Consider the following 12,934-nt stretch of genomic DNA (forward strand, 5'->3'; position numbering starts at 1 on the left):
GAGAAAGAGAAATGCGAGAGAGAGATGTGAGAGAGAGAGAGATACGAGAGAGAGAGAGATGCAAGAGAGAGAGAGATACGAGAGAGAGAGATACACGAGAGAGAGAGATACACGAGAGAGAGATACACGAGAGAGAGAGAGAGATACGAGAGAGAGAGATACGAGAGAAAGAGAAATGCGAGAGAGAGATGTGAGAGAGAGAGAGAGAGAGAGATACGAGAGAGAGAGAGAGATATGAGAGAGAGAGATACGAGAGAGAGAGAGATGCAAGAGAGAGAGAGATACGAGAGAGAGAGATACACGAGAGAGAGAGATACACGAGAGAGAGAGAGAGATACGAGAGAGATACGAGAGAAAGAGAAATGCGAGAGAGAGATGTGAGAGAGAGAGAGATACGAGAGAGAGAGATACGAGAGAGAGAGAGAGAGATACGAGAGAGAGATGCGAGAGAGAGATAGATGCGAGAGAGAGATAGATACGAGAGAGAGATAGATACGAGAGAGAGAGAGATACGAGAGAGAGGGAGATACGAGAGAGAGAGGGAGATACGAGAGAGAGAGGGAGATACGAGAGAGAGAGAGAGATACGAGAGAGAGAGAGAGAGAGAGATACGAGAGAGAGAGAGATACGAGAGAGAGGAAGAGAGATACGAGAGAGAGAGATACGAGAGAGAGAGATACGAGAGAGAGAGATACGAGAGAGAGAGATACGAGAGAGAGAGATACGAGAGAGAGAGAGATACGAGAGAGAGAGAGATACGAGAGAGAGAGATACGAGAGATACGAGAGAGAGAGATACGAGAGAGAGAGATACGAGAGAGAGAGATACGAGAGATACGAGAGAGAGAGAGAGAGATACGAGAGAGAGAGAGATACGAGAGAGAGAGAGATACGAGAGAGAGAGATACGAGAGATACGAGAGAGAGAGATACGAGAGAGAGAGATACGAGAGAGAGAGATACGAGAGATACGAGAGAGAGAGAGAGAGATACGAGAGAGAGAGAGATACGAGAGATAGATAGATAGATACGAGAGAGAGAGAGAGAGAGATACGAGAGAGAGAGAGATACACGAGAGAGAGAGAGAGAGATACGAGTGAGAGAGAGATACGAGAGAGAGAGAGATACACGAGAGAGAGAGAGATACACGAGAGAGAGAGAGAGATACACGAGAGAGAGAGAGAGAGATACGAGAGAGAGAGATACGAGAGAGAGATATACGAGAGAGAGAGACACGAGAGAGAGAGATACGAGAGAGAGAGAGATACGAGAGAGAGAGACACGAGAGAGAGAGATACGAGAGAGAGAGAGATACGAGAGAGAGAGAGAGATACGAGAGAGAGAGAGAGAGATACGAGACAGGGATGAGATAGCTACAATATAGATAGATACGAGATAGATAGATATGAGATAGAAGCTAGATAGATACAATATATATAGATATGAGATAGACGTATCTATGTAGATTCTATATCGTATCTATCAGTCTCGTATCTGAGATAGACAGATACAATACAGATATGAGATACGAGATACAGAGGTAAGATAGAGGTTTCAAAACAGAAGCTATTTGAGATGGAGCATTTGCCCTCTCATACTGTGTAATCACCATACATCTATGACCCATTCAGACAGACACAGTTACTCATACAGCATTCAGTAAGTGCCACCAGAACGATCCCCTAACACAACGTCTTGTACTTACTGTGGAGTATACGGATGACGTGTTGGATACCAGTGACAGCGATGATCCATGTACTGTAAGATAAAGGGGATAACACAGATCAGAGAGCGTGACTGTGCTTTGTGTTTGATATCACACATGTGGGAGGCAGGTTTATGCCTTTGAAGGTTATTTTTACATCACAGAGAGACCCGGGAGGTTTATCTGATGCTGGAACGTTAGACAACAAAAACGTTGGTCGTTAGTGAGATATAATATGAAGAAACAGTAATGTTACAGCACTACTGACATATCTGGTGATAAACACACAATCATTTTTCTCTCACAATGCAATCAGATTGGATGATTGGAAGATGTAATCTTAGTCAATAAGATTGGACGGAAATATAATCATCAAGTTTAAAAATCTTGTCTGTCCAGCAGCTAAAACAATTATATCGCTGTGTGTGGTCAGATTGAACAATCATAACGAAATCTCTTTCTGCACATTCACTATATCAAATTTTGTCACATTTAGTAGTGTTCTGCGTGTGCAAATCATTCATTGAAAACATCATTTGTGGAAAGATCTGTGGATTAAAGTTCACAGAGTTGTTGCGTGTCGGCTGTTTGTATGGCTATATTGTTGTCGTACATTTGTAGTGTAATAACACAGCCACAATAACAGCCTGTGACGTTGTTGTCGAGCCACCTGTGTCTACTCCCTGGAGGCGACGTGTCAGGTAGATTGTAACTCGGCTACATTTCAGCATCCACACGTTACCCCGGTTAGAGGTGAAGAGTCACAATCCTCGGCTCAGGCGCGTGAAAAACAAAAACACAGACGCCCCCCTGCCCAGCCCTGAAATTCATCTATTTACAGAATAGACACAGATAACTCTTCACATACAAAGTATCCCCATGTCCGGAGATATACTGAGATACACGGTTCATAATGCTGGTGGGAGGACGGACTCTGAGAGCATGAAACTGGAATATGGTATAAATAACTAAAGCAAAGATAGATACGAGAGATAGAAAGATACGAGAAAGGTAGAAAGATTACGAGATAGATAGATAGAGAGATACGAGATAGATACGAGATAGATAGATAGAGAGATACGAGATAGATAGAAAGATACGAGATAGAAAGATACGAGATAGATACGAGATAGATAGATAGATACGAGATAGATAGGTAGATATGAGATAGATAGATAGATATGAGATCGATATACGAGATACATATGAGATGGATAGAAAGATACAAGATAGATAGATAGATATGAGAGATAGATAGATAGATAGATAGATAGATAGATATGAGATAGATACGAGATAGATAGAAAGATACAAGATAGATAGATAGATACGAGATAGATATATAGATATGAGATAGAGAATATGAGCTAGATAGATAGATATGAGATAGATATATAGATATGAGATAGATATACGAGATACATATGAGATGGATAGAAAGATACGAGAAAGACAGATAAATATGAGATAGATAAGATACAAGATAGATACATAAGAGACATATAGATAGATGACAGAGAGATACGAGATAGATAAATAAGAGATATATAGCTAGATAAGAGATAAGACAGATACGAGATAGATAGATAGATAGATAGATATGAGATAGATAGATATGAGATAGATAGATAGATAGATAGATATGAGATAGATAGATAGATAGATATGAGATAGATAGATAGATGACAGAGAGATACGAGATAGATAGCTAGATATGAGATAGATAAATAAGAGATATATAGCTAGATAAGAGATAAGACAGATACGAGATAGATAGATAAATAGATAGATATGAGATAGATAGATATGAGATAGATAGATAGATAGATATGAGATAGATAGATAGATGACAGAGAGATACGAGATAGATAGCTAGATATGAGATAGATAAATAAGAGATATATAGCTAGATAAGAGATAAGACAGATACGAGATAGAAAAATAGATGTTTCAAAACAGAAGATATTTGCTTCCTCCCCGACTCTTGTGTCACACATAAAACATAATGTATCCATAGATCATAGCTGTGACAGGTCTCTGTAATTCTAGCAGTGACAGTGGTGATACACAATCCCTGCTAAGTGACAACCAGCACTCTACACAACGCGCAAAACATCTGCCACACAATATCCTCCCTGCCTAGGGCTGGTGACAGTTATACCGACATCTGTGGGTAAATCTATAAGTGCCCTGGGGGAAGGGGGGGTCTAAAAACCACTTATTACACTATATCATGTACAACGTAGAGATGTTCAGTTAATGGTTTTAGGAGTCAAACTTCAGATGCTGTATTAACCCCATCACTTTACTAGTAACTTGTGACAACAATGAGGTATGAGGCACTAAGTGCCTCACAGATGTGCCTAGTTTCTACTGAATTGATCGTCAGGTGACACATCTGGTTGCTATGGTTTACAATACTAATATAACGATAGCTACGGGCTCCCATGAAGTGACGCACTAATGTCACCACTGTTGGGTTCAGGTGATTTATATGACAATGTAGAGGAGCGAGTCAGAGTTTGCAGCCCAAGGTACACAAAGCAATATAAGGAGCACGTAACCGGACTCTACATAGAAATCTGCTAAGAAAAGAGCATAAATAAAGCTGAATGTTCCCACAAGTGTCAGGATATAGACTGCAGGGATATGATCATCATGTAATTATACTGACAACTGCCTAGAGATGAAATGTAATCTCTTATCTAAGAACAGAACAATATCCTGTAGAACGTTGTGCGGAAATCGTTAGATATTTGCCCCCAAGCGTGAGCTGGGCAGGTTGACGGCTTTGTCACATAAGTCGGATTCTCAACTGTCGTTGTGTTATAGAGATGGCAGCGATTGTTAGAGGCTGCTCCCTGGGCACAAAGACCGTCATTGGTGAACAGAATTCCGGGGGTCTTGCAACTAAGCCAGGATCTCTTGCCAAGAGGAGAGTAACCTTTTGGTCAGGGGCGGTGTTGGATTACACGCAGGGTAACCGGGGGCCCATAAAAAATTCCCCCTCTACCCATATACCTACCGCTATCAAACACAATGTTAGCTGACTGCTGGGCATGGTAAGAGGAGGGGGTCTGTGTGTTTCAAGAGGAAGCCGCAAGCAGAGAGCTTACAGCTTTCTACCAATTCACACGAGGCTGCGTACATGGCACCGGCTTTTGCCACAGCCTAGGGGCGTGTGGCTGTTTTGACCAATAGGAAGCCAGATATAGGGAGGGAGGTTGAATTTTTTTAATTGGTCTGCGTGATCCGGGAAAAACCGTAGCTGGTTGACCCCACAAGTAACTTACCCTGAGGTCCCAACGAATCTTACTCCGGCCCTGGGTCAAGGTCTCAAATGGGGTCCCCTAATTTTCAGAGATGCAATACATTCTATTGGGAAGCCGCCTCGTTTAGGGTCACAGAACCAATGACACATTGACACCAGATCCAACAGATCAACAAATCCCTTGTTGCAAAATTTTGCTCCAGCCTATTAGGGGGTCAATCGGCGAAGACACCCACCTTCTTCAAACCCATCGCGAAAGGATCCTGAGCGGCTCATGGTTCTGCCCTTCTCGTCCAGCGACATGGAGCTGTTTCGGAAGCGGGGTTCGCCGTAGTGGTCGCCTGAACCGTCCGTGTTGGACAGGCTGTGGGTTCGCAGCATGGCTGGGTTAGACAAACACATCTGAGCGGAAGTCGTAGGGCTTGCTAAAAAGAGACATGATATCGTCATGACCATTCATCCGATTCAGAGATGGGTCACCTGAGGCTCGACAGGTGTTCTGGAACTACAAGTGCCAGCATGCTCTGCTGAGCCACAGGGTGCCAACCAACTGAATATATTTGTCAGTAAACATTCACAGACAGCTCATAAACAAGAAGGCAATGAGTTTGCATCAAGATCGCGCCACCATACTTTCCATGATAACTGTAACCAATTTATCGCTTTTACAGTAGAGAATCACATATAATTTTCATCAAAAACTCTGAGTTACATTTTCCCTGTTGGTGCTCTGTCCAGGAGTCACCTACATGAATATACAAAGCGCATTCAGTGCCCACAGCAATAGGACCAACGCATATCAAGGTACACCCCTGCTCTCCGCTCTATAGAGACTTTAGCTCACTTCAATACTTTCACTTTGCAAAATGAGATTCAGTTTCCGCACTGATCCACAAAGTTAGGCGCACCTTTCTGTACTCTGGAGAAACACCCTGACCGCACACAACTCGTCTCCATAAATACACCTCCAATCAGAGAAACTTTGCAGGGGATCCTATCTTCATTATACACAGAAAGAGGAGACACTGACCAAGAGACTTATTTTAGGGTCTCTCAGAACCTGACCCCAGAGAAGCCAAATCCACCACTTGCCCACGAGACACTCACCGAGCTGGGAAAAGTTAAATCTAGTTCCGGAGGGCGACATTATACTAGAACCAGGTGAGAACGGAGAACTGCTGGCGGTGTCCTGGAGTCCTCCGGCTGAATGAGATCTCAACCATTCCTTAGTGTCGTCTTGGCTTCGGATCTGAGATGATGGAGCGTACCTGGATGGGGCAGGGGGGACGAAAGAGGACACAACATTTGTAGGCAATGAATTGACAAAAATGCACAAAACATTTTGGCGGAAAATTCTCACCAAATCTACACAACCCAATTACGGACCACTCGCTACATGGAAAACGTACTTCACAACACTGTAGAGAACCGTACGCAACACAATTAGGTGGCTCAAAAGGTCGTAGCCAAAATGTTTCTACACCAGTTATATATATGTATATTATGCTATCAAGAAGTCAAATAAGAATTATTATGAAATAAAAAATCATCTTTGTTGACATGTAAAGAATGACTAGTGAGCAATTATCGCATTTCAGGGCCCATTCAAACAGAAGCACGTTCCTGAGCCCGCCTACACATCTAATGATAAGTCGGTACATAATAATATTAGAAGTTTGTTTTCGTAACCTCCGGATTTGCAGCCTTTTGTTAGCTAGGCATGCTGGAACTTGTAGTGGGCTGGTGAACCAGAGGTTGCCTAGCATGAAGCGATGAGAAATTGTCCTACACAAAGCTGAACACATCCTGTAATATTTGTATGTAACGTGATGGAACACGGGAACGCTCAGTATTTGGGCTTTCATGCTATACATACGCTGCTATTTCTAGTCATTGATTTGAATAATAACATTTCTGCAGTTTAGTAATTCAATACACAGCATTGGGTTTAGTCAACAGGCAATGTTTGCAATACAATCCCACAACAAGAAAAGCTGCAACATGCAACACAGGTAAAACATTCAATTATTCCAAAATATTTACAGTGGTAACAAAATATTAAAAAACTCTTTTCCCTACTCCGGAATGAACGGATGAATTCTGCACTTCTTGCTAACTTCCAGCTATTCAAAATCAATATTACCAGAGAACGTGGGAAGTCATTACCCCCAGACGAGATATAACCACCGGCAGGAATCCGCCAACATCTGCAGGTTTAGGCGTCATGTGGGGCGCGTTTACTGGGAGTATTTTGGGGAATATATATTTCTATTTTCACCATTTACATGCAACACAAAAAAAACCTTTTTTAAACGACATAAAATAAGAAGGTTTGGAAACCACAACACACTGCAAATGTCACCAGGGTTAAGCAATACCTGAATCCTTTCTTAGGTAAAGTGTTTCTATCAAGGTGAAGGTCGCTGCAGCAAAAGTCAAGAGAGGAGAGAAAACTTCAGAGATGGGAAAGAGATGGTGGTAGATGCAGAGGGACCAACCACGTGGTCGCCGAGACAACAAACGTGCAGACAGAGGAACCACGTGAAACGTGCAACGTGATGGCTCACAAGTCCAGTGTTGTGAGGGTACGACAATCACACTCAGCGGAAAGGAGATGTCAATGGGATGTGTTATTTAAAGGAGAAAAAAAATTGCTTTACTGTATCCCTCTCGTCCTCAGTCAGCAGGACAGAGAGGATTCTATTCCGGGAATCTCACCTTTCCCAAGTTGCAGAACGTGTTTCCCAATTGTGCCACCACCATGTGACTTTACTAGCCTGTACGTGCCCTCCAGAAACTTTGTCTAAATGAGTTTCTTTATCTTACCTCCTGTGTTTTTCAGCCTTGTGTTTAGACCATCAGGCACAGTAAAAAAAAATTATTGCTCGGTATAAGAAAAATGCTGCTCGCATTGCTGAAAGGCACAGATGGAAGCGAAAAAGAAAAAGACAAACTATTTAGCAAAAGTTGCAAGATGGCATGTACAAACTAGTGAATCAAAGCCACGTGAAGGTGGACACCCCTGTAAGACAAACAGCTTTCCTCCTTTTGCACCTAGATAATCAGGATTCTTAGAGATAGATAATCGGTGGCTTAAGAGACTGGTTTTAGGGACTGGTTTCTACTTTACAAAAAACAAATAAAGTAATAATGTTTCTATTACTCCTATATATTGTTATTTACTGTCCCAACTATAAACTGACACTCTACATTTATATTCCAAACAAGGACCAGATAAGTACTAATAATGGGACTTATAAACAGTATACAGCATAAATCACATACACTGCTAATTAAGCTGATAAGAACTGACTACAACTCGCTACCGATTTCCATTACGTAGCCGGCTAATTACGGAGAACATTTAAAGATGCACACACCTCGCATGACCTGGACTTTCTCCAGCGGAAAAAGGTATGAAAATAACAACTTGGCCGCCTACATATCCAGGCCTTGTGCCAAGAGCGTAACGAGAAGATTAAATTAATAAGGGCCACATTGTTATAGTCTTAGAACAGCTTCCTCTAATAACGAGAAAACCGCATCATGTGCAGCTTTTAAACACGATGCAGGGACAATTTAATGTAAAAACCGTTAAAAAAAAAACCAAAAACATCAAAACACAAGAAGCAAGAACGGTTTTGTCTGCGATCTGGAGATTTTAAATCATGATTCAGATACACAAGACAAGAGCCTGAAAGGTATCACTTATCCAAGTAGGTGAAAATGATAACGGACAACAGACGTGATGACAAGCGGACAGGACGTAGCCTGTGGGGGAAAAGCCACATGCCAGGAAAAAAGCCGACTGCCAGCGAAAAGGCTCCGCGATATCACCACCGCGTGCGGCACTCGGGCTGACAGCGGCTTGTTTCCGCGGACAGACGGGGTGGGGGTGGGGCCAGGCTGTGTGTGTGTGTGTGTGTACAGCAACGACAGACGACTGTTACCTGTCCTGTTTCCTGGGCAGAGTATTTCTGCTGAATTTGGGACTAGCACCCGGTGAAGAGAGAGGGCTACAGCAACGGGTGAATACATTAAGCAGAAAACAAAACAAAACGACAGATTAGTAAAAAAAAATAAAAAAATATATAACTGGAATAAATGTAATTATTTGAGTGTTAAAACAAAAACTTTATTTATAAGGCAAATATTTCTAACAGCTCTGGGGAATGATTACGGAGAGGAAGTGAATCAGTCAGTCAGTAATACAATGGGGCTCTGCAGGAGGCTGCCTGAGACGCTTTGATTAGTTCAATGCATTAGAAGAGATAAGTAAATAGTTTTACTTGTCCGAACCAGACAAATGTTACAGGAAAATACACTTTGTTAGAGGTAGTGGCCCTTTAAGATGTAACACAATGCAGCTCCTAGCTGTAGCTTGAAAGCAGTGATCTGACTCACAATACAACCAAACACAGCCAGGGATTAGTATTATGATATGTACATCTGTCACACACCGGCATGGTGATCCCTCTTTAATTGAATTTACTAAGGTGAGCTTTAAATTTCCGTCTGGAAGATCACAGGTAAATTAAGTGGTTTTTCTGGGAACACTACAGCATAAAAGGCTTCTCTTGTCTTCCCTGACATTTCCTGGTCGCTTAATTAATATGGTTATTTTCATACCGTTTATTAGCATAGCGCTACCACAGCGCCACGTCATATCAGCACAAAGCCGCGATTTGCCGTAAGGTGAAATAGAATCCATTAACAAAGAAAAAAGGAAACTTTGCCGGGACAATGCCATAGTTTTTGGGTGCCACAAGATTGTCTGTAGCAATTAAAACGTTACAAGCAGAAACTTGTATTCTTATAAAGGTCACCTATAAAATTAACATGAGCTGTACGGAGAGATTCTGCTTATGATCCACGGATAGATTATCCAATTACAGCACAGGCCAGTTAAATAAAGTGTATCAGAAGATAACAAAACTATCAGTCACTTGTTAAATAATACATGAATGCTGCCTACGCGCAGTAGAGGTGTCAATTTTGTGGGCCGAGCCAATAGCCAAATTATAGTGAACTTGCTAGTAGCCAAAGTATAGTGAACTTGCGATCTCCCGCCAAACCTTATACGCTTTGGCAAATTAAAAGTGAGGTCCGCTGTGTTTTGGCAATGAGCAAAGTTTGAAGTGGGATTAAACCTCCATAAATGCTAGATTTGAAAACCATATAAATTTGAAATTCATGAAGATGTGATAAAGGGGTAACAATCTACATTTCCAATTAATAAAGTCATGCCAAAAAAAATAGGCCATCCAACCAAATTGTGACCAGATTTATCCAAACATCATCCATTTGGGACAGGATCCACCCCCCCCCCCCCTCTTTTTTCAGCAAACCCCGGACCACAAAACCTCTAGCTTTAGACATCAGTTCTACAATCAGCTTTTGCCAGATGGGAGATTGGGAGATACCATATTGTATTTTAGGGGGGTGCGATGTTGTACATTCTATGATAAAAGCTTTGCTTAGAATGTCTATTTTTTCTTTAAGCGTAACGTACAAATAGGCAAAGGGGGTGAAAATAAAATGTACGCTGAGGTATATATTGCTGCTAGCATGGCAGCTTATTTACTGATGGAAGTCAGCGACTTGAAATGTGGGATAGACTATCAGAGAAATATGGCAATGACTAGTGAATACTTTCTAGACGATTTCCTGAATAAATAGACTTTAGTTCAGCAATCACCCTTACTGTAGGAGATTGTGAGCCACTCACCTCTCAGACATGGCGGTCTTCACGCTATTGGTCCTCGCAAAGCCAGACATGGAGTCGTCCCTGGGAGATGCGGTCAGCGTGCTGGGGGAATAATTGCTGCTCAGAGATATGTCTATAGACTCACAGCTGGTGTGAAGGCTGCTGACTGACTGGTAGCCCAAACCGTCTTTGCTGACGGCGGACGAGCTGCTGGCGTTGGTGCCCCAGGTTAGGCTATTGGAGGGGACTGAGTGAGCGGAACCCGGACTGGAGGCCAACGGGGAGGGGTTTAAATCCATGTTCTTGCCGTACAGGGGGCTGCTGCCTCCGCTGCTCAAGACGCCACTGCCGGAGGGCGAGTCCGGGTGGGACTGGGCGTTCAGGGTGGCATGAGGGTTGGAAATAATCACTGAATTTTTCATGTTCTCCGAAGTCGTCACAGAGCCCTGTTTATTGGGTTTTCCGCCAAAAAGCCTGCAAAGAGGAGACCAGATGCACCGATGAACAAAATATGGTTAATAAGAGCATGACATGCTGGTACTTTTAGTTGTGCTATAGGTTGTCTATATCTGTCCTGGAAGAAGGAAAGTCAAAAATATGTGCAGTGATCAGGAATAATCACAATAATAGACAATTTATTTGCAATATTAGACTATTATCTATGTCTTCCCTCCTTCTAGATTCCCATCCCACCTTGACCTGTCTATCAGTATTAACAACACCACCCTCTCCTCTGTCCCCCACCTCCGCTGCCTGGGCGTCACCCTTGACTCCTCCCTCTCTTTTGCTCCCCATATTCAATCCCTTGCCCAATCCCGTCACTTCCAACTTCGTAACATCGCCCGCAACCTGCCCTTCCTTTCTCAGTATGCCACCAAAACCATTATCCATGCACTCATCATTTCCCGTCTTGACTACTGTAACCTTCTCCTCACCAGCCACCCCCTTTCTCATCCAAACCCCCAACCCCAACAACACAGTCTAGATCAGGAAAAGGAGTCTGGGAGTGACCTGTCCAATCATTTTATTTTGTTAGTAAAGACAGGACTGCAAGTGACCATGGTCTTCAGCCAATATTTGTGTTGTAGACTTCAAATAATGTAGCACAACTATCACAATTTGTTGCAATGCTTTCTACTAAATGAGTCATTTTGTAACGAATTGCCTTATATAATGATGGTACACTATGAATAATAGAGTCAGCATTAAGCATAATATACCTGCGTAGCGTTGGAGAGGACACGTCTGGGTACTTGTTCCCTTGTTGGCGAGTACCATTAGGAGCCCCGTGAGACGTCAGGGTCATCTTAACAGAGTTACCGGAGGCTACGCTCTCACTGTCGGACGAGATTCCTTTCTCCCGGTCGGTTTGGTTGATATATCCGGATATGGAGTTTCCGATGGTCACCTTGCCGGATTCTCTCAGTTTGGGGACGGGAAGGCCAGCGGACTTGCTGCTGATGTTGGAGTCAATGCTACTGGTGCTAGATCGATTCCCGGTGCCACTGCGTGACTTGCTGGGCCGCGGTAAGCTGCGGTATTGAAGGTTAGTTCTGGCACTAAGCTGTAGATATCCATCGTCGTGGTTGGGGGAGCCGTCCACACTTGCCTTGCGGTTGGAAGACCTGCCGATGAGTCCGGAAGACTTGGGCATTTTGCCTAGAGTAGCAGAGCCGCTGGTGATGGTGGCACCGCTGGTGGTGATTATAGGCATGCCAACTACTGTGCCACCCGGTTTCTTAAAGCCAAAAGTGTTTGTGTTTGGGGTAATTGTCCTTGAGGTATTGCTCGGAGGCTTCTTGGTCTCATCCCCGCTGCTACGTCCTGTGTCTGACGGGGAACGTTTCACCTGAGCAGATTTTGGGGAGCGTCTGCCTTTCTCAGACACCTTGGCATCATCTGTCTTCCCTGTCATAGTGTAGAAAGAATGGGAGAACTTTTAAGCACCCCACAAACATATATTAAATATACAATAACCGGGACACCTGATGAACACACAATCTGGCTCCAACATGGAGATAAAAGTTATGTCTCCTTACACTCAGAAGATCTGACCGTATAACACATCAAATAGTATAACATCCTTTGTCTAACTCTCAATACGTTTATAAATCCAACAAGTCGCTGAAATTTCTTTTCTAGACTTTTACCGTCACTGAAAAAGTGCAACAACTTTCTTTTGATCACATATAACCCACCCCGAGGCACGATCTAGAGCACAGATCCCATGCTTAGCCTTCAATGTCCTGTGGA

General features: G+C 42.9%; 1 protein-coding gene across 8 annotated transcripts in view; it reads right to left on the reverse strand.

Annotated features, from left to right (window-relative positions):
• The window catches only part of NAV2 (neuron navigator 2), a 157,509-nt gene that overhangs the window by 18,572 nt on the left and 126,003 nt on the right, over positions 1–12,934 (reverse strand). For 5 of the 8 annotated variants that reach the window (XM_075188431.1, XM_075188430.1, XM_075188433.1 and 2 more), the window contains 7 exons: positions 11,902–12,589; positions 10,703–11,155; positions 8,925–8,990; positions 7,353–7,397; positions 6,082–6,242; positions 5,211–5,399; positions 1,704–1,756 (listed from right to left, as the gene is read on the reverse strand). In XM_075188431.1, coding sequence (XP_075044532.1) covers positions 1,704–1,756; positions 5,211–5,399; positions 6,082–6,242; positions 7,353–7,397; positions 8,925–8,990; positions 10,703–11,155; positions 11,902–12,589 — 1,655 coding nt within the window. The remainder of the gene's footprint in view (positions 1–1,703; positions 1,757–5,210; positions 5,400–6,081; positions 6,243–7,352; positions 7,398–8,924; positions 8,991–10,702; positions 11,156–11,901; positions 12,590–12,934) is intronic. The other 3 variants (XM_075188432.1, XM_075188434.1, XM_075188435.1) reach the window with 2 other exon arrangements.

Source organism: Mixophyes fleayi, chromosome 10, assembly GCF_038048845.1.
Source record: "Mixophyes fleayi isolate aMixFle1 chromosome 10, aMixFle1.hap1, whole genome shotgun sequence".
Lineage (NCBI taxonomy): Eukaryota > Metazoa > Chordata > Amphibia > Anura > Limnodynastidae > Mixophyes > Mixophyes fleayi.